Consider the following 22,634-nt stretch of genomic DNA (forward strand, 5'->3'; position numbering starts at 1 on the left):
TGTAGAGTGCCAGACCAGCTGTATTCTTTGAACATTTTGTCCTCTCGTATATCTATCAATTTCCTGTGCAATGGCTGCTACTAACTTCAATGTGTTCACAGCACGTCTGCAATTTTAAAACTTACAAACTTCCTTCGTGCAGGCTTTTTTAAAAAAAAACTACTTGTGTAAAGTTCTATGTTCCCCATTTAAATCTGGTAAGAGCATTTATGTTTTTATTGTAACATTTCAAATAGGATTAGAGTAGACTTTGGGACTACTTAACTGCTAATTAGCTATCAGTATGAAGGCAGCTAAGTGCTATTTATGTGCCTTATTAAAACCATGTAAAATCATATATGTACATGGTTCCATGGCACAGAATGCCTGTCTTATTTATAGTGCCATTTAAAACAAGCTTTTAAAATCTCGCCATTACTCACACCATTTTTTGATGTTAACGTGCAGGAGAACAAACTTCCAGCAGCTTCATCTAGCAAGATATATCTAGTAACAAACAATAGGCTGCTTGAGAAGCTACAGGTTCTGTTGCATTAGGCCTGAACCAGCAGTAGCTCACTATTCTAAAGTCTGTGCTTTCAGTTTCAGATAGTCTTCCCCGGAGCCATAACCTTTAAAAAGCCCCCTAGTCACCCGGCTTTGCCTTCTTGCCCCACAGACTTGACAAGTACACAATCTCTGTACTTCCATGAGCCCAACAATTCAGTACAAATAATCCTGACTTTGCCTCCCAATTGATGGGAGGCGCAAAAAACAGGATTCAAGTAATCCAGACTAGTCTGCTGATAGATGTCTCCAACTGCTTTCTGCCTAGCTCCACAAATCCAAAGGTCAATTCATTCTAAACAGCTTAGCCTTCTTGTAGGAAACAGAGAACTCAGGGAAGTCCCAGTTAACTATTCATGTCTCCTTAAGTTGGTTTTCCTCATACGCTGAGATGCATCCCACTAATGATATGCTTATTGCCCCCATCCATTTGAGACTAGGTTAAAATATACATGTCTCCCAGCCAGGTTAAAATATCACCAACGCCTAACTCCATCTCTTCTCTGAATGCTTAATGGCGTACACTCACATTTATACCACTTACTTTGAACCACATGAATATGTATATAAATATTAATTTTGGACAGAACGATCATTGTTTCCACACCATAACAATTAAACAGCTGTAATGCTTCTCGTGAGTTAAGTGTTTGAGCTGCAGGCAAGTTCTTTAAACAGATGGTCTTACTCACCCATATTTAACGTTACAGATTTATTTCAAAAGGGCTGTTGACAAATCAGAATGCAGCAGAATTTTAATGCAGGTTTTCTAATTTGCAATGTAAATTACCTAACAATAATAATGTGTATAGAAAGAAAAAAATTATGAAGCTTTTTAATTGGAGCCACTAATAAAACACTTGAATATAGTAGATTCCTACCAATGTAATTATTTGCTAATTCCATTCGACTAAATGCGTTTAATGGCAAAGCAGCTGGTGAAGCATTCACTTTTATAGTGTTCCTATCACAGTTATTTAATTTACCCAAGATAAGTGTCAGCTAAATTGCAAAAACAATAGCCTATCGCTAACAATCTCCCTTCCAACTTTACACTCTTGCTCAGTTGGGTGTGAATCAATGCAACTTATATGGACCTAAAGTTAAGCCCACAACTCTGCATTTAGTTATAAGCTGATCTCATTGATACTTCATCACATGTCCAATTGCATCCTATAATTATTTTAGAAAGAGAACTTAATTTACTTTATTCTGAAATAGTCAGGGCTGGTCCACCCATTAGCCACAGTGAGACCTTTGTCTCAGGCAGATGGAGAGGGCCAGTGCATCTCTCTCTCTGTGTGTGTGTCCCAGCCCAGACACACTCTCAGTGCCATTTTGCCACTCACTGTGGGTCAGTGCTGTCACCAACTGCCCCCTCCCTCCACTGTCTGCTACGGAGTGTGGAGCTGCAGCAAAGCTCTCAGTAGCAATTCTTACAGGGCTCTCTAGATAACCTATGCCTCACTTTGAAGAACAGTTCTTCCTCAGAGTGAGTCATTGTGGATAAAGTGGTCTCTGAGAGTGCCTGCATGATCCCTGCATTGCCATGGCGAATGAAGCCTAAAGTTAAAAATGTATTTATTGCTGTGGAAACAAAGCAGCACAAGACTTTGTCAGATGAGATGACTGTGGTCAGCCTTGGCACACTTGTGTTGCTATTGATGATGTAGTGGCAAAAGCAACAGCAGCAGGTCAACATGCTGGAGCAGTGGCAGCTGCCAGTATGCCTCAGGTGGCAGAAAGTCTTGCACTAGCCCTGGAAGTGGGATACAAAAGCATATAAATACCACAAAATGCTAGTGACTGAATCCAGTATCTGCATTCAGTTCAACGGAAGAACTCAATCTACATACATTCACTGAAACAGCAATACAGAATGGGTCCCTCCGTTCAAAACATTACAGCATTCTTTGAATTGTACAATGTACCTTATCAGTAAGTTTTGTTGAGCAGGTTTTGGCGCAGTGATGGAGAACTTGTAGCTTTCCAGTTGCTATTGGAACTCTAGCTCCAGCCCCCAATAGCCAAGGATATTAAAAATTGTGGCTGCATCAACATCTTGAAAGCTATAAATTCCTTGTGTCTATTTTAGTGCCTGATTCTCAGTTCCACATGGACCAGCGTTTTAGAGAGTTATCTTTCCATGAAGGCAATCTTAAGTAGGACCAGTAAGGAGCAGAGTGGTCAGTCCACTGTCATATCCCAAGTACAGCCAGGTCTTACCCATTCTTCTTTGCTATCCTAGTTCTAGGTTGACAAAGATGAAAGGTCCAAAGATCGAGCCACTGGGAGACAACTGCTGCCCAGCCTTGGGCCCATTTCAAAGTTTGCTGCTTGCTGGGCTGGGTGTGTAATGTATGTCATCCTTAGTCTCAGTGTTACACCTGTAGAACTCAGCAAGGAGGATGAGAAGGACAAACCAATAATAAGTTGGCTCTGCCCATCACTGTCTCTGACACCACCTACTGCCTGGGCTTCCCACCTTCTGCCCTACCTGTCCCAATAAGCACCAGCCACTACAGACTCCACTCATTATTACTTGTTGCTTCTGAACTGATGCTCAAACAAGTTAGATCCAGTTAAAAGCTATATTAAAACTAGGTTAATATCTCAACAGTTACAGAGCACTGGTTTCCAATGCCTCCCACGTCTCTACTCAGTAGGAAGAAGGCTGATAAGGCAGATGAGCTTCAGGCCAGTCTGAATTGATGCATGTAGATAAGCTTTGGACTTGAAAACAAGGAGAGGTTCTGCTCACTTTTACTGAATGTATGCTCACAAGGGTTCACACAGCTATTTGTGCACACAGCTATTAACTTGGTAAAATGTGAAAAGCTTGCAGTTCTCCTGGCATGTAACTCTGAACAATGGACAAGTTCTCAACTTTGGAGAGCGAGGAAGTATATGCTGATCATATTAGTGAGAAGTAAAGTTCTACAATATGCAAGCCATCAATAAACATAGGTTTAAGGAAGCACCTGATGCAAGTTTCCACTGAGAACTTCTATTAGTTTTTTAAAATGTTTCATTTCTTTCCCACCTAATTTTCAATTACTCTTTCTATTTGTTACAGATGGGTAGCCGTGTTGGTCTGCCATAGTCCAAATAAAAAAAATTCCTTCCTGTAGCACCTTAAAGACCAACTAAGTTAGTTCTTGGTATAAGCTTTCGTGTGCATGCACACTTCTTCAGATACCTGAAGATATCTGAAGAATATCTGATAGATATCTGAAGAAGTGTGCATGCACACGAAAGCTTATACCAAGAACTAACTTAGTTGGTCTTTAAGGTGCTATAGGAAGGAATTCTTTCTATTTGTATTCAGCAGGGCACATATTTAGAAGCCCCCAAAAATCCCATCTCTCCAGTTTAAGGAAAGGTAGTCCTTTGAGGTGTTCTCTGCTAATAGTGCTTTAAACACCAAGCTTTTTATTGAGTTACATTGATTTTCATGTAGATGTAGGCAATTCAAATGGAAATCTGGCCTAGGGGAAATCCTAATTCCTTTAAGCTACGAAATACCTGCTATTTGTTTTTATTTCTTCACTACATTGGAAAGCAAGATCATTAATGATCACAAAGACATGCTTTGTTCAGAAAGAAAAATGTAGCAAGCTGGTCAGTGCCCCTCTGTTAAACACCAAGGCTGATGTGAGATTAGGAAGCCAATCAGTGAAAATTTGAAAATGAAACACTAACAGCTGGGGAATTAGCTGTTAAACACTACATACAAGACTAAAACATTTGAAATCTGGACAGAATTTCAGTCTTGCACCTTGTATCTTGTTTTATTAAGCATCATGATTGTACGACTAGTATTGCTGTACAAACTCATATGGTGCAATTATTATGGTGCATTGTGTTATTTCCAGTCTTTTTTCTTTTGAACCCTGTAATATGATTACAAAGACCCTCAGAAATATAGGTGGTGTAAGTTATTCCTCTTGACAATTATTGCAGACTCCTTTTTCTACTGCTATTGGATAGTGATCACAGACTTACTGGGAGTACCACAAAGGCTGAGTGCAATACACTTTGCATTATTGTCATTATGCAGGTTTTATTTTTCTCTAATATTATTTTATCTGTACTAACAGAAGGTTGGATCCAAAATACTAATTCTGTTGGGGGAAAACTGTTTTCATTGGAAGAATGTAACCTTGAGATCCAACTCATTGGTTCTACCCATTTCTCCTTTCAAGCTTTTTATCATTGTATTTATTTATACACACAGCTCCCGTTTACCAAACACAGTATATGCTCCATGGAAATTGTTCATTAGGCGAGCATTTGCATAACGAGTACACAAGACAGCTTTTATGTGTTGTTGCCATCAATAAATACACTCTAGCACCAATATTAAATCAATAAATTTGGTATTCTATAAGTTTAAAATTGGTAAATGGAATTTCAAAGTATACTTATAATAAAATTAATCCATTTTGGCATAGGTATTCTCATAGCTGCAGGCTGCAATTCTGTCCCCATCCATTAGGGTTTAAAGAGATTGGTGAGATTGAAAGTTATTGGGAACCATGACTATGTATAAGGGGAAACTGGATATATATGGGATTAGAACTGTTGCTGAATTAGTCAGTCATTGCAGGAAAATGGAAGCCCTACCCAAACCACTTGAATGTTTAAAAGCTTAACAAATATCCATAACAACGGGTGTATTATTGCAAAAGCAGTAATGCAATAAATACACGGGCAACACATACTTTTGAAATCTAGTCCAACCCCAGCCTTCCCAATGCTGATGAAAAAAAACCTGTTGTGTCTAATACATTGGGAAAAAATGTGCAAGAACAGTTCATCCACATATAATTGTAATCCATGTAGGTTGGTGAGGCCAACAGAAGAGTGATTTGCTGAATAATTACAAGCTGACAAGCAAAAGCTTAGCGATAGGCTTTGTCTCCCACATCCATTTTACCATAGACTTTTAAAAGGAGCAGGAAATATGGAAACAAATGTGAAGGATCACTATGAAAAGTCTTCTTTCATTTGTCCTCTTTGTGATCTTTAATGACTTATCATGGATCCAACTTAGTTAGATATCAAAGGTTATTTGGTCAAAGACTGGTTTCTGAAAAGAAACATAACAGAATTCTAAGAAAGAAATTTTTAAGAAAGAAAAAAGGCATCTTTCTTTTATATCCATATAATATGCAGGATGTAAAGGAAAAATGAGTCATGTACTACAAAAACATAGGGCCTCTGCTCTTGCTTGCAAAAAAGCAAACAAACCTATGAATGGAAGTGCTGAAAGTCAGCAAGTTGCTCAATTTGTCGAAACAGAAGCTTTGTGGAAATGTTAAATAATTCATTATGCCTGCTAACAAAACTCAACAAAAATTATTTCAGGGTGCTAGATTTCCTGGCAAACAAACCAGCTTTTATGTTCATGTACAATGTTTCTTTAGTTTCCTTTGTTAATAAAGGTGAAATGAGATGCACGACTACAAACTAAAATCAGAAAAGCCAGTAGAAATGAGCTGATTTATCCAATGATTAGGAAGAATACTAAAATAGTTATCACTCGAGTCAGTGAACTTATGTGTAGAGAAAACCAAGAAAAAATTGAATAGAGATTCTTGCCCCTTCCAACGGGGGTGAGATAGCTATAAAGGATTGATGATCCATCATATAATCATTTCTTCTTCTTTTTTTAAAGTAACAATTTCTTTACACAAACTGACACGTGAAAATATTCCATTTGAAGGAACAGGCTTCAAAGTGCTAAATTTCTGATTCAGACAAGGTCAGGACCTCTGGCTTTTTAAGCTCAGCATTGAAGAATAATATTAAAGCACAGTTAGCCTACCAATCGTGCAGTGCTCGCCATTCCAGCCTTGGCTGCATTCACACTTCCCATCTTTACATGTTCCATGTTCAGCACACCGAGGGTGACATGCTCTCTGACTGCAGGATGGGCCAGTCCAGCCTTCTTCACAACGACAAGTTCCACCCATGCAGACGCCATGTGTGCCACAGTCAACAGAACAGATTTCTGCATCAGAAATAGACAGCAGGAGATAGGATGATGGGGTTGGGGTGGGGGTGAGAAAGAACACAATAATTAGCCAAATTCCTGATCCAACCTGATCACAGAGGAAGGCAAACCCTTTGAAAATGTAATTTAAAAAGTTACTATAAAAGCATTTTCAGGAATCTCTCAAGAGGTTGGGGAATCTAGATCTTAGCTAATGCTCTATTAGTTGCCCAGGAGATTTAGTGATGTCTATCTACCACAGCTTTTCTTCAGTTAGCTTTGAGTATTTTAAAATTAGATTTCCTAATCACATATATCTTAAGACTCACCTGTTCTTACACATATGAGGATTTATGTAATATTCTTACTGAGCATTGAGATCATATGCACTGAAAACTAATAGTAGCTACAGCAGAAGATCTTGTTTTAACCCACAGAAAAATAAAGATACAACAATATCATGTTAATGTTTTGATTCTACCAGTGTTAAGCCTTAAGTCTTCCATCAAGGGAGTAAAAACAGCTATTCCTTTTGTCTATTTCCGTTCTATGATCTCCAGCACTTCTGTTCCTGAAATTGTCAGTCTAATGTATTATTTAATGTAACCTTGAAATTAAGTGTTTCCATTCTTGAAATCCTCATGATTGTTGAAAGAAAGGGCACTGAGATAAATCTCTTTCCTACTCTCTGCCCTATTGTGGCAACTTAATGTAACTACACTCCCAAGTCCACAAGTAAGTATAGTTATTGTGTGGAACATTAACACAAGATGGATGCATTTTGTATGTGTGTGTCTATCCTTGAGCCCAAAATATCATGTGTTCTGACTGGGTAGCTTTGGCATAGGCATTGGGAGTGAATCCAGAACCATCCAACCTGACTGCTGGATGACTGATTGGCAGGGTCACCTCTGGGTTAAGGATCACCCTATGACCTACATCTGGACATCTGGACACAAGCACTACCCCTAGGACCCCTCTAACAGAGTACCCTGATCCACTGGAGTGGGGGCTGGGACTTCCAATCTCCTTCCTGCTTAGACTAAGGATCCAACCCAATGCCCTAACTGCCAGATTGGTTGTGACAATTGCTATGTGGTAGGCAAAAAACCCCAAACAGTATCAACTGACCATTTAACCCATTATTTACAGCAGGGGTGGGCAACCTTTTTTCTGTGGAGGGGTAATCCTCAGGGGTAATCTATTGGGGACCACATGCAAGCAGTGGGTAGGGTTGGGCCCAAAGTGGATGAAGCCACCTGTTTTTTCTTTCACTCTGTTTCCCATGTTCTCCCACTCTGCCAACCTCATTCCTCCCATTATCTCCATCCTTGTGACCTGCATGACATTAGGCCAAGGACCGCATAAAATTAGGGGAAAGGCCGCATGTGGGAGGTAGGCTGGTCACTTTTCATCTACAGTATTCAGTTCCTTATTTGTCATCTTGTGAAAATGCACTGTGATTCCTAAAATAATAAAGTGTTTTCTAAGCTACATAAAACACTTTATTCTCAAGCTGAATACAAGGTGTGAAATAATACTCCAGTCTATTACAGTTTGCATTTATCTCTCCTTTTTTTGAGGGAATAGTTTTCTGTGGCGCTAATATGAGGAGGAAAAACATAGCTTAAGGGATATAGTTTAAGACTCTTAGAACAAGGCTGGCACAGCCATAAGATGTTTCATAAGCATATTATATGACTTCTGTCTCCTGAAAGAAAGAAACAGCAGAAAAAGCAATTCTGGAAACAAAGATCAGAAATTATTTGTGATAGATATTGAAATAGGAATGTATAATAAAGAAGCTGAAAAGGATCCTTCCCCTGAGAAGGCATTGCTGTATCTCAAAGAGCTGTAGAACATTAAACATACTATCAAGACTTGTGACACATTTTATGCGCTAGAAGGTGTGGGAGCCAAGAGAGTTTCTCATATAATCTTTTTATATCTACTTTGAACTAAATGATGTATTTATTTATTATGAGATCCTGGATGGATTAACTTCAAAACATCAACCCTGCTCTGGGAGGAAAAGGTTTATTTCAGAGGCCCCACCTTTTGTCTTCCATCTAATCAATTTTTCATTAGAGTGGAGGTGTTTATCAGCTTCTAGCACACTTGCTTTAAGCAAGGTGCGTCAGTCTTTGTAATGAACTTATTAATTAGAGTTAATTTAACTGAAGAGGAATTGGAGGGCTAATTAATGGACAAACTGCTGATGAAGACAGAGGAAAGCAAAGTTGATTTTAAACGCCCCCCCCCCCCCCGCTAAACCTTTGGGTGGAGCAAAACAACTTTTCCTTTTCCTCTTAGAATCTTAACAAAACAATTTTTTAATTAGGAACATGTATATACTGATTAAAGGTAAAGGGACCCCTAACCGTTAGGCCCAGTCATGGGTGACTCTGGGGTTGCGGTGCTCATCTCGCTTTATTGGCCAAGGGAGCCAGTGTACAGCTTCCGGGTCATGTGGCCAGCATGACTAAGCTGCTACTGGCAAACCAGAGCTGCGGACAGAAATGCTATTTACCTTCCCACCGGAGCGGTACCTTTTTATCTACTTGAACTTTGATGTGCTTTTGAACTGCTAGGTTGACAGAGGCAGGGACCAAGGAATGGGAGCTCACCCCATTGCGGGGATTTGAACCGCCAACCTTCTGATCAGCAAGTCCTAGGCTCTGTGGTTTAACCCACAGCGCCACCCGCGTCCCTTTTATACTGATTATCTACAGGTTATTTGAAACATTTGGAGAATAAGGAGCAAAGTAATTAATCTATGTTTCAATGGTTCTGGAGCACAATCAGCTCTCTAGCCACCCACTCACCACCACCAGCAGCCATGGAATATTGCCCTGGCTGCTCCTCCATGAGCGCCACCATTCCACGGACACTGCATCACCCTGACTTGCCAGTCTGCTGCTCTTTCCACACCATCCTACTGCAATCCTAGCCGTTCATTCTTTTCTCTTCCTCCCACCTCCACCCCCTCCCTTACCAGGCAGTGATAAGAATGGAAAAGGTCACGTTTCCTTCCATTATTATTACTTAACATGTGGAGGTTGGGCAGCCAGTGAGTGGCACAGTGATGCTCCAACCATACCCACCATGTTCAACCCCCTTCCAATGCCTCTGAACCTGCAGGGGCCCAGAGTCATTTGGGGGGAAACGATGATGGTCAGTGAAGCTGTAGCTTCACCGCACCTGGTTATAAAAAGATGATTTAAAAGAAAAGAAAGGAATGTTGTGGTGACTAATGTCAGCCTAGTTATTCTCAGGGGTGTTGACCCTTGGCCTGTTTGCCACTGCACTGCTACCCTCAGCTTCTGTCACTCTCTGGCAGCCATGCCACCAACACTTCTGCAGCCAGGCTGTAGGGCCTACCAAAGAATAGTGCCATTGTAGGACCCTGGCAACATTATTGTTTGTTAAACTCAGCAGCCACCATCTGGTGGGAGCATAAATGGCACTTGGATATATATATAAACTGGCTAAGCCAGAAAATAAACATTAAGCATCATAAGGTGCTACCACTGACTTACTGCGACATCACAAGGTACAATATTAATTTTGTTATTATAGTGCTGCAGGCTGGTACCTCAGAAAAAGACTGCACTACCATCTTTCAAGTGAAGAAGAAATTTGCAGAGGTTTGTTTAATAGAAAACCTTCAAGTCTATGCAGAATGTGAGGCACTTTTGCACATGTGGTCGGGCATACATGACGTGAACTTGGCTCACTCCCGTATTAATAAATGAAATGATTTTACTGTTGATTTGTTAATTATTCTATATGATTTATGTTGCAATTGTAATGTTATTGCTACATATTGTTTGTCAGCTGCTTTGAGACTCATGTGGGTAAAAAGCGGTGTGGAAATATATGAATGAAATGAAATGAATCAAGTCTTGGTGGTGGCAATCTGCTATCAATCTATGGCCAATTTCAGTTAAGTATTCCTACATGTTTTTTGCTTGCATTGCTTCATTGCTTATAGCCTTTAGCTACACTGGGACCGAAATGTAATATCGTTCTAGAATATTGCCCAATATGAACAATTAAAGCAAACAGATTTCTTTAAAAAAAAAAAAGTCCTTACCATTGGAGCAGTCAGGACCAGTCCAATTAGGGTCACAAGTGCATGTGCCACTTTCTTGAAGATACGTGCCATGGCCAGAGCACTGGTCTGGACACATAGTCTTCAGAATTTCACAGTTGTTACCACCCCATCCTGGATTACAATGGCACTCTCCATGGATGCACACACCATGATTTGAACAGGCTGGATCTAAACAATCAGCTGAAACGGGAAGACAGTTTTGCATCTGTGAGTTCTATCGTTATTTCCCATGAATTAGGCTACAGTATATTCATTCTTACACATGAGTAAAGAAGCACAACAATTCAGTGATCTGTATAATGCTCCTATTAGGCTCTGAAAAAGAAGAGAGTACAAAGCAGAAGAAACCTTCAATTCCTCGCTATGCTCCTTTTACTTTAACTACAAGTTAACAGAACGCAGCAGCAAAAATCAATAGAGGGACACGCTTTAATCATCAGAAGGTCTAGAAAAAGACCTGGCTGTAATTGTGGCAGGGGCTGCAGAACAGGGCTTACTAACACAAAATGATGATTATTTTAGCTCTCATTAAAAAAAGCAAGCTTCAAATCATAAAGGCAAGCAAACAAAACAAAATGCAACAAGCTGCCATCCTAACCCCACTGACCCACTTAATTCATGGAACTTATTTCTAAGTAGACATGGCTAGAATTGCAGCCTTAGAAGCTAGAATTCCCCTTTACATTCCCAATATATGTGCCTACATATTTTCTAATACCTGCAAGTTCCATGCCTAACTAGCCAACAAGCCAGATGCACATGGAAGGCCTGAAAGCAGCTGCCGACTGCAACTGCACTCTCCCCACTTGTGATTTTCAGCAATGGGAATTTAGAGGCAACTTGTCTCTGATAGTGGAGGAAGAACATAAACATTATGGCTAGTAGCCTTATCCTCTTGAATTTTTCTAATCCTCTTTTAAAGCCATCCAAGTTGGTGACCACCACTTCTTGTGAAAGCTAATTCCATAGTTTAACTTTGTGCTGTTTCTGTTCTTAATAGTTCAACATTCAGCTACTTTGGTTATCTACAAGGTCCAGTGTTCTGAGATAGGGAGATGCAAAATTTTATACACCTCTATCATGTCTTCTCTTACTATGGCTGCTTAGTTTGTTCCAAAATTTAAACCTTGTTGAAAATAGGCCTTTCCCTGTTCTAGCATAGAGATGTGCATGTGCATACTATATACAGATTTGGTCATTAGCTAGAAAGGAAGAATACTCTTTATGGATTAATCTTCTGAGTTATACCAGGGCAGAGTGAAGATGGCTTTACTGCAATATTCAGAACAAAGGAAACAGGTTTGAAATCATCTGAAGGTAGCTACTGAAATGAATAAAAGTTAGGGGAAGTTCTGTTGCCCAAAGACATGCATATGAATAGACTGTCTTAGTGGACTCTGCTGTTCCTGTGTTGTGACAGCTGTGTACCACCATCAGCCTGTTTAGGAAATAAATGACTTGCATACCCTCTATCTTTCTTAATTCACTTTAATGTGCTTTAGTTGACAAGATTTAATTTAGCAATTTGACTCAATAAAACGTTACACTTGTAGGGTCAATGGTCTGAAAATTTAATTCCAGAGACTTAATTGTATTACTTTGTATGTGCAGATCAATAAAATCAATCTGATTGAGAATGGAAACGTGTGGGTTTTTTTCCATCTGAAAAAAATATCAGCACAGAGGAAAGGCTATCATAGTTATTTACACCACCACAACAGAAAAATTCTGTACTGTTTTTCAACATGAAGGATTTGAATTAGCACTTTCAGGAATGTAGTTTATGTAGGAGATTTTCAGTACATGCAATTTCTTCTACTATGTGAAAATACTGAGTCTTTTGTCAAACTATCTTTTTTCTTTCCTACCTCATCTTAGCTCAGTGATGTAACAAAGAAGATCAAGCTCACAAGCTAAGAGATTAAAATGTATTTACACATTCAATAGTTAAGGAAACTAAAGTCTACAGTCCAAGAAAGATTTTCTAAATCCTATGTTTAATATGCTTGAAAGATTCTGAATGTGAATAATATGCATATAAAAGAGATGTTTTCATTAAATCTAAAATGTGCTAGCATCTGCATTTATTTGGTATTATATTTAGGGCCTAGAACATAATAGTGTAGCAAAGCACTTCTGAAGAATTACAGTCAAATCCTAAGTAAATGTTTATATATTTACCTTCCTCACAGTTTTCTCCTTTGTATCCAGAGTTGCAGGCACAAGAGCCCATGATGCAAATCCCACGACCTCCGCATTGAGGGTCAATGCACTGGGTGGTAGGCACATCACACTCTGTCCCTTTCCAGCCACTGTAGCAAAGACAGCGTCCTTTGGAGTACTGCCCATTGCCACTGCACAATACTGGGCAGGCTGCTGTGAAATAAAACATGACAGAAGACTTAACGCAATTCTTTTCAATCAAGCTTTAGAAGCAGAGGAACATCTAGACAACAAGTTGTACTTCAGTTTCTTTTTCTTGCTGCTCTAGTAACTACTTGTATTTCTGTTCTGTATTTGTATTGACTTAAGAAAGGAATTCAATTTATATACCTCTTGAACAATCAGGGCCCAGAAATCCAGCAAAACAATGGCATGATCCTGATACACACTCTCCGTTTCCATGGCAATTGCGGGGGCATTCCACCACAGACTCTGAAAGGAACCGTAAGAAGAGAAATTCTAATACCCTGCAATCACAGCAGTTAGCAAAAACAGAAGAGAACTCTTATTTAAATCACTTGTAAATGATAGCAAATTAAGACACTTTTAGGAGTGTGCGTGCTTAGCTTGTTTACTGCCTTTGAGAATGTAAATAGAGCTTAATTCATTTGAATTACTTGTAGAATGTTAAAGCAGTAACTTCTAACAAAATTCTATTTTAATAGAATTATTACAAGATCTTTATACTTTGACACCAGAGCATAACAACATGTCATAAATATTTTATACACTTCAGGTAAGTCAGATTTTGACACAACTGTGTTCCATCAAAACAGATTTTCTGCAAAATACTCAAGATTGTCCAACAAAGAAAATATTAGAGAATAGTTCAGCTTGCAACTTTTGTAAACAAACACAATGAATGCAATTCTTACCTATGACAATTGTATTAAAAGACACTTGTTCTGCATTTTTCCCATCATTATAAAAAGCCAGGTGCCAGATCCCAGCATCCAAATACTGGATGAAACCTGCTTCATGAAGACTGACAGACCTTGCCTGTCTACCTGCTCTCTCTGCCTCAAGAAGGTTGCGCTGCTCCTTTGCAATCAACCGGCTACCATCCAAAAGTTCCACAAAGTCATACTGCAAGGGTAAATTGCACAAAATGTATATATTATCCATCTATGTAGTGTTACATTGATTACAGCCTTTTAAAAGTTCCAGTGCCTGAAGTATTTTCAACAGTTAATCTTTGAAGTAGTGTAGTGTGGAACACACAGTTCCTGTGTCAGCTTCCGTAATATGCTGCTTGCATGCCAACATCCTGACCTGTATGCTACCAGGAGTACATTTTCATGGCTATACTCAGTCACCGAGGTAGATGATTTTATATACTTTGCTGAAGGAAAGCCAACAAGATTAACTTTTGCACACAACTAGCAGTATAAGAATAGTCACCTAGAGGTAACCACATGATGATGGTAGCAATCAATGGCAGTCGATCCCCCTACAACTCAGTGACTCATTATTTTATTTATTTCTGCTTAAGAACATAACAGAAAAGCTACAAATAGAGACACTGATAATGGAAAACACTATATCAGCTTTAAGAGATAACATAGCTGTCAAAAGCACTATGTTTTATTAACAGCAACAAAGAGGTTATCAGAGGCTTAGACAGAACAGTATTAAATATGCCAAAATTAGAGACAATCTTTAGTTGCTGTGTGCATTACTTCCTATTTTACACTCCAAATTAGGAAAAACTAGGTCAAGTTCTGGTGAAAGGTAAAGGCTAATAGGGTGAACTGGGAAATCTCTTCTTAGCCTGAACCCAGCTACTATCCTCAGACTCAGCATCCTATCAGCAATGGGAATAATAATAATACTGATCTATGCTAAAGGGTTGTTGCATGGAGTTACTATACAAGAAGAACTGTGAAATCTCATAAAGTGAGCATCAATCAATCAGCAAAATTATTATGATTTATTACTATATCCTAAGTACCTCAAATTCCCAGCACTGAAGCAATCACAGCTAAAACTGATTATTTTGTACTCATCCAGTAAATACGTTGCCCAGTTTTGACCACTCTGAAGTGGTGTTTGCCCATAATTTTATTTCTACACTAAATGTTTATTATGGATGTACAACCACTGTTTATTATGGATGTACAACCACTAAAGCAGCTCACCATGTAGGAAGGGTTGCATTGCTTGCATCCTGGCAATGATTATGATCACTGCTGCTTCCCTGGAGGAGGAGAAGCAAAGTGATGATGAGGTTGGGGCTGTGCAGGTGCACCGGGAAAGCGAATCTGGCAGTCCCGTTGTGCACCTGCACAGCTCCAATAGTGCTGCCTCTCCTGCTCCCCTTCTTGGCAGGCTCCACCAAGATGCTTCTGAACGACTTCTATAAAAACTCTTCTTTCATACTCACCACTCAACTACGTTCTATTTAAGTAAGTGTATAAAATCACTAATTCATCCAAGCCAGTTATAAAGCCAGTTATTGTTACTTGAACTGTGACAATCATACTGTCATCTACTGAGTTCAGAATGAGCCTCTGAACAGGATTAAACTGAAATGCTTTGACCCTTTAATTGAATTAATTGGATATCCTTGTTTACTCGGAAGAAACCTGGTGTTTCTAGAAGGCTGCTTTGCAAGGTGTGTGTTTAATCATTGGGAAAGTCATCATTATGTCCTCCCGATATTGCCAGACTACAACTTCCAATCACAACAATACAAACACAATGCGTAGGCTAATAATATAAAATATATAATAGAATAATGATATCATTCAAATTATAAGAGTAAGGCAATCAAAGTTCATATGTACAATATAACAGAGTGGTAGTGAGGACCGTCAAGCTATGTGTTCAAAACAGATGTCTAAGGACAGTCTCACAATAGTCTTTCAGAAGTTTCAACAGAAGACATCTCAAAAGTTTCAAAAGTAAAGTCTCTCAATGGTCTTTCAAAAGTTGCAACGGAAAGACTATAATTTGAATGATATCATTATTCTATTATATATTTTCTACTAACTATTAGCCTATGTGTTGTGTTTGTATTGTTGTGATTGGTTCTTATTGAAACACAGGGGTCTGTTTTTGGTTCATTGTTGTTCCAAGACTACAACTTCCAACATCCCTAAACCTTGGCCATGGTGGCTGCGGTTAAGGCGAGTTGTAGTCCAGTAATACCTGGAGGGCAACAAGATGGCTGCCCCCTTCAATCGCTGAATGCATTAGAAGCACCTGCTACACATTACTTTTCACCTGTTCCTCAGCAAATCTATAACAGTAGTTAACTTGGGTAGTATGGGAAGTAGCCAGCATTTCAACTGAGGGCCACAGAAACACAACCTTAACACAGAAGCAACTTGTGTAAAATTACCAAATGTTAAGTATGTGATAAAGTGCAAACTGCTCCTTTTCTTTCATACTGACAGTTGGCTTAAAAATCCTTCTCCTTAATCATAGTATTTCTTTCAAGGATCCATGCCCTGAATCCTAATTGTTGTTGTTAACCAACTTTTCCATGTGGAAGTTACAGTGTGAAAAGAAAGCAACTAGCCCTGGATTAAAATAAATAAATAAATAAATCTGTAGGAATCTAAAATATTTTTTCCCAAGATTTTCACCTCCTAGGTTAATCTCCTTATATTTGTTGGGTATATGTATATGGATCTCTCACACTTATTCATTTTTAGTTTAAGCTAACAAAGTCATTTGTTATTTCTTAAAGTCTCTTTAAATAAACTTATTGATTGGCTGGTTGCAATGAAACTGACATTTTAAGAATGTGTCACAAAAGACTTGCAGACTACCATTGATTGTTTTTGAACGGACAGCCACTATCAATTACTTCTGGTTGATTTATTTATGATACCTGAGAAAACAGAGCTGTGCAACCCAGACTGTTCTGACACAGGCAGAGAGCACAATAGGCTCTACCACATCTGGGGATAAAGTTGCAAAACTGGGAAAATGTGGCAAAATATCATTTCTAATGATACGGTCTGAAAAGGTGCAGTAATTGCCACGAAAGGATACTTAGAATACAAACTAATAAATAATTATGATTCTTTTTTTTTAAAAAAGGAAAGCTGATTCAGCCAGGAAAAATGATAAAATAGATTAACCACATGCATTTAGTAAAAAGTGATAATGGCGTAAGACATCCAGACTTCTCACTGGCTTTTCCTCGCAGATGGATTTTCATGGCTGTAAACCAAGACAAAATCTGGACAAAAGAGTGTGGAAGTATTAACAGAACAATTCAACATACCTTTCTCTGAGGAAGACTTTTACTACTCTCTGCTTTCAAATATCCAGAGAAAAGGGATTTAAAGGTCCTGGCAAAAAAGTCTGTGTGTTTGTGTGACCAAAAGGCCACTTAACGTATTATAATAGTGGAGGGCCCAAAGAAGAGAGAAGATCGAACCCTAGATTTCATCACTCTATCTTCCCTTTGGATTAGGCTCAGATCCTTCCTGAGCTGAAGCAAACATGAAATATCAATTCTGCATTTTACTTCCTCACGCTTAGAAAATTTTTGGGGTAGTCAGCTCCATAGGAAGCAATGTCCTTCACGTCCTGTATATATGCTGTCACCATGTACAGCAATGTCCAGTCCTGTCAAGAGTAGTGTGTAACAATCCTCTTATTTACCACTGTCCCTAGACTCTGCTGGGAGTGTGTCATATATCACATGTTCCACAGCATCTTTGGACACTGCTCCACATGCTCTCAGTTGCATCCTGCTAGGCTAGGAACCATGGGAGCTAAAAAAGACCTTGTCTCATTATTTCAAGGGAAAGGCTATAGAGGAAAGAAAGGGCTCAGGAAAATCTGGAGGGCCTTGATTTCACACTGATTTCATGCTGTTGGCAAAGCATATGAGGATCATCTGCTGGGTCTGGATCAGAAACAAGTTAGACATGTGTGCCTGTATCTGGATTCTTTCATGAACCCTGGCACTTCAAGCAACTAATCTGTCATTCTGGCCCTATATGTCAGTTATAAAAACCCATTTATCACCCTATAAGACAGGCTGAGGCCCATAAGTATTGAGTGCCCACACTCTTTCTATCATGCCTATATCTTTTAGTGCTCCTTTAGTGCTAACACTTGTTTCGCTCCCTCTCTCCAAACAGTTTTCAAGTCCTATTTTCCTTCTCCCATGTAGTCTTCATTTGTCTCTTACAGCAGTCTCACTTCAAACCATGGCTCTGTCATCAACCCACATACAAAGTACTTTTCAGGAGTAGTTTCATGTTCAGTAGCTGGTGGCTCAATGAACTGCTTACCTTATCCTTGCCCCCCCCCCCTTTAGTGACACCACCATAGTTGCTGAGCTTGCAGCCCAGGTACTTCTGTCAGGGAACCTATCACAATTGGGTCAATGGGAACCTTGCTTCATCATTTTAACCATTAATTTATTAGCAAGGATACAGTGGTACAAGTGATTTCTTTATGTACAGCCCCAGCTAAATTACAGATTTCTAACTGGGTCTACAAAGTGACCCATTTGGGGGGGAAATCAAGCATTAAATTTCTTTTTACTGTACTTATGATGCCCAATAAAAGTGATTTGAAAAGACTTCCATGTGTGGTTGAGATAAAATGTCCAAATTGCATTTTAAAAGGCTACTTATAGAATAATAGCTAGTGTCCTCATTATCAGCTTAGCACACAATATGGAATACAGACAGTGAAACTATTCAAAAGGAATTACTGAAATCCAAAGTAATAAAGTATTTTCAAATATGCAGCTATTGTTTTTAATGAAAGCAAGATTTAGTATTTGAAAACAGCTCTTACTTGAGTATGCGAGGGTGGTAAGCCTTTTCGGCCATATACTCCAATCAATGCATCTTTCTGAAGGGAGATATTGAATTTTAGAAACTGTGGCTGATCAATGAAGACCTGTGACCTCCAGAAGATCCCAGGAGGAACCTCTTGTGTTGCTCTTCGGCCTATATCAAGTTCTCCAGAATCTATAGTATTGTTTTCTTGTGCAAATCCTCCTAATTTTCCTGAGAGATTAAAAAAATATATTAAGACATCAAATATTTGCTTTCAGTTATCCTTTAAATAAGCAGTCAAATATTTAGACTAGTTTCAACTGAAATATTACTTAAGAATCATTCAGAGAATGTTAACGATCCTAGGGAATTCACTGAAGAGCTAACAACACAAGGGCAGCTTACATAAATACCTTCAAAGTCAAAATCCCACAACTTCCCCAAGGTATATTGTTAAGGCAAGTGTTGTAGGACATACTCTCATTCTGATCACTCTTAACCTAATTATTCTGCAAAATATGTATCTTGTTAAGTAGGATTAACTCTGGTGCTTATCATTCTGTCTAAACACAACAGTATGCTTGCAAGTGAAAATTAAGATGAAATGGAGTATACAGCTTTGCAGATAAATTCTCATGTAAACAGGTAGCAAAACAATCATTGGGATTGATAAGTACAATTTTACGCTACATTAGGTAGTACGGCATTCATTTGCACACTAGGAATGCTCTGTGAAGTATTCTTTCAAAGCGTATTCATTTCTGCGAAAAATAATTCAAACTCTGTCTATTTAAATTAGTTACATAACGTGCACATGCAAAGACACAAATTCAGCCAAATTTTGGGGGGAAATGGGATTTCCTGCTTTCAATATATGACGAGATATCTCTTGAAACAACATACTTTGAGCATATGAAAATATGATTATGATGCCTCATCCTTCTATTCTAACCACAGAACATTACAATCTATAACCTACTCAAGTGAAGCATCAGTGTTAATTGTGTTATATATATCATTCTCTAGATAGTGCATATTCCTTAAAACATTTCAATAAATTTGGTTTCTGTACAAAAATATAGTCTCTCATCATTGAAACTCCTCTTTAAAATTAGCTGCCATGCAACATATGTAAAGCTTTCCCCATTCTGCAGCGCACCTATCCTGTCAGCTATTACTAATACCTCTACTCTTTTTTTTTCTACCTTTAAATTGCTTAGCACAGTGCTATTGATAAATGGTGCAGGGTGCTTTCAGAAAGGTAGATAAAACAAGCTTTGAATTTTCTGCATCTCTAAATTGGGTGAAAAGCAACGTTTGAGCAAAACCTACATTTGATTTTCAAAATCCCCTCTTCTGCTTTCTGTAGTGCTTTAATAACACCAACAAGTAGAGACTTAAAAGTGTAGCATCACCTGTGAAAACTATTAATGGATCATACATATGTCAGAGGTATTGGGATAATGAAAGTATCTTTTAAAATATGTTGTAAGAACATTTCATCATTAATTTTTTTTTACATAATGGCATTAAAAGATGCTGTAAACATAGGACAAGATCAAATAAAGCAAAAGATGCTAGCTGCTATGTATTTTGAATACTGTACTTCCCAAGTTTAGATTAGGTATGAGTGTCTAAGTCCGCTCACCTCTCTTGGTGTGTCGGCGTTGCTGGTTAGAAGAGGCTTCACTGGGGCCCTGACAGTGGAATTCAAATGGCAGGGCCCTTCCTGATAGGCGGAGGGGGCATATGCCCCCGTTGCTTATCAGGAGCTGGATCTTAGCCTGCACCCTGCATTGGCAAATGGGGATGCAGGCTGGGACGTGGGCTGTGCCAGGAGTCGAAGCCAATGGTAGGCTTCCCTTGGATCCGCCCCCTCACCGAGGGCACAGCCTGTTTGTTCCTGCGCCAGGTTTTCCCCCATCCCACCCACCCATGGTTTACGCTGATAGGCAATGACTTTGCTGTGGCTATGGTGGTCGCCGTTCTTTACGGGGCTGGGTAGGAATTTGCCCACCAGGCTAATTGGCACTGATTCAGTGGTTTTGCCTACCTCATAGCAATTCGTCACAACTGGTTGAGCACTGGGGCAATCCCTTGTTTTAGATGGAAGGGAGGTTGTGGTCCCCACCTGCCCCTCCAAATGCTGAGGTATCCCATTAAAGGGATCCGGGGGGCGTGGCCATGTCCATGTGTCCAGGGCCAAAGGCACTCCCCCAGACAGCGGTCCCTGTGGGGGTCACCCTATTTGATGTAAGTCTTAGAAACCCCTGCCTGGACTGACCACGCGTTACTTCCGGCGGGTGAGCCAGAAGTATTTAGATTGCCCCATGCCCAAGCCAAACCTCTTTCATTGAACTTTATTCAATAAAGTTGTGGCCTGTTTTTACCCAAAACCCAGTCTGATTATTTATACGGGTTCAATTGAAGTATCAAAATGCTGACTCAGAGGGTGCTATATACAAAACAGCTGAACAGAAAGTTTCTGCACAAATTGAGCTGTTTAAAGTCCCCTCCAGACCTTTGTGCTAAGCATGTGAAGGTCAGGAAGAGGAAGGAAATCTGGCCTGCAGGGCGCATTGAACCAGGGATAGTCCAAAACTCATTTAGTCTTCCCATGATCAGATGAAAACCAACAAAGGAGCTCATGTTTTGGGTTAATGCTGATGATAAAGTGGGGACAGTGGGAGAAGAGGGAACATGTGATCTGACAGTCCAGATATTTTTATACACTGGGCTCATTTCATGTAGAAGGGATCTGCAATAATTTCATTTTGTGCCTTAAAGTGTGTTGTCATAAAATGTAAAACAAAATATTGGTGCTAGGCTTCCTGATAAGCAAAATCTTGTCCCCTAACCCATATGGAAAGTACAGCCAGTAACAACTACTCTAGGTATTTGTATTAACATTCCTATATGATTGTTAAAAACAAATTGTTTAAAAGGCTACATTTTCAAATTCTCCTCAGCCCATATTTCAGTGCTCCATAATTTTATTAAGAAACACACACACACACACACACACACACACACACACACACACACAGCATACATACATAAATCTGTACTTTACTGTATTTAAATATTTACTTAACAACATGAACAATTTTTTTCTTAAGGATGTACAAAATCAAGACACAACTATGACAATGTTTATTTAGCAAATAGGTAGGCTAAAGTTTAAACAAATCAATAAAAGTAATTATTAATTTAATTTAATAATACAAAATGAATTTGGTATAATTTACCAAGACATTAAAAGATTAACAATGCCTGCTGCAGAGCATAGTTTAATATAATTTCAAGCTTTCAGTGATCATGGGAAGCTTTAAAGGGTATCAAGGAGTAAGATTAAATTTATAGCCAATCAATAGCACACCATCCAATTGCATAACATAACCTTGGAATCATACCACCAACTGTGAGATAGCTGAGACAATTCTTTCAAAAACAACTAGCATCATTTCCTAGCACATTTGGTTAGAGTAACTGCAGCTCAAAATAGTTAAAAACAAGAAAGGTTCTTGTATAAAAATCAATAAACAATCTCATCAGGAGATCATTTAATCAGAATGAAGTATTTCAAACAATATATCAAATATTTTAAATAGCGTGCGATGGCATTTTTAATCTCGTCTTTTGCTATTTTTCAATGTCTTAAGGTATACAACTTCAGCAAATGATCCTTGAGTACATCAAATGACAAATAAATTATTTACATGAAGATTATGCTAATCAGCATTTTATTTTTAATATAAAAGAGTAGTTGAAGAATAATCATCATCTAGAACAGAATAAGCTTGGCTTTTCTCAAACTGTTTTCTTAATTGTAATCAATATTTTAAATTAACCCACTGACGTTTACAGGGATATTTATTTGAGAACCTAATTTACTTTACTTTTCAAACATTTATTGAAATTTCTCAAACTCCCATGGAAGCATGCACAGTAAATGTAACATTAGCTAGCAGAGTTCACCCTCTAAGTGAGAGAG

At 38.8% G+C, this 22,634-nt stretch overlaps 1 protein-coding gene across 31 annotated transcripts in view; it reads right to left on the minus strand.

Moving 5' to 3' along the window:
* Positions 1–22,634, minus strand: part of TENM3 (teneurin transmembrane protein 3) — a 1,319,439-nt gene that overhangs the window by 73,020 nt on the left and 1,223,785 nt on the right. For 30 of the 31 annotated variants that reach the window (XM_081208578.1, XM_081208577.1, XM_081208575.1 and 27 more), the window contains 6 exons: positions 18,657–18,871; positions 13,760–13,970; positions 13,215–13,316; positions 12,843–13,037; positions 10,641–10,841; positions 6,377–6,562 (listed from right to left, as the gene is read on the minus strand). In XM_081208578.1, the coding sequence (XP_081064704.1) occupies positions 6,377–6,562; positions 10,641–10,841; positions 12,843–13,037; positions 13,215–13,316; positions 13,760–13,970; positions 18,657–18,871 (1,110 nt within the window). The remainder of the gene's footprint in view (positions 1–6,376; positions 6,563–10,640; positions 10,842–12,842; positions 13,038–13,214; positions 13,317–13,759; positions 13,971–18,656; positions 18,872–22,634) is intronic. The other variant, XM_081208584.1, reaches the window with a different exon arrangement.

Source organism: Podarcis bocagei (genome assembly GCF_964188305.1).
Source record: "Podarcis bocagei genome assembly, chromosome: 9".
In the NCBI taxonomy this organism is placed as follows: domain Eukaryota; kingdom Metazoa; phylum Chordata; class Lepidosauria; order Squamata; family Lacertidae; genus Podarcis; species Podarcis bocagei.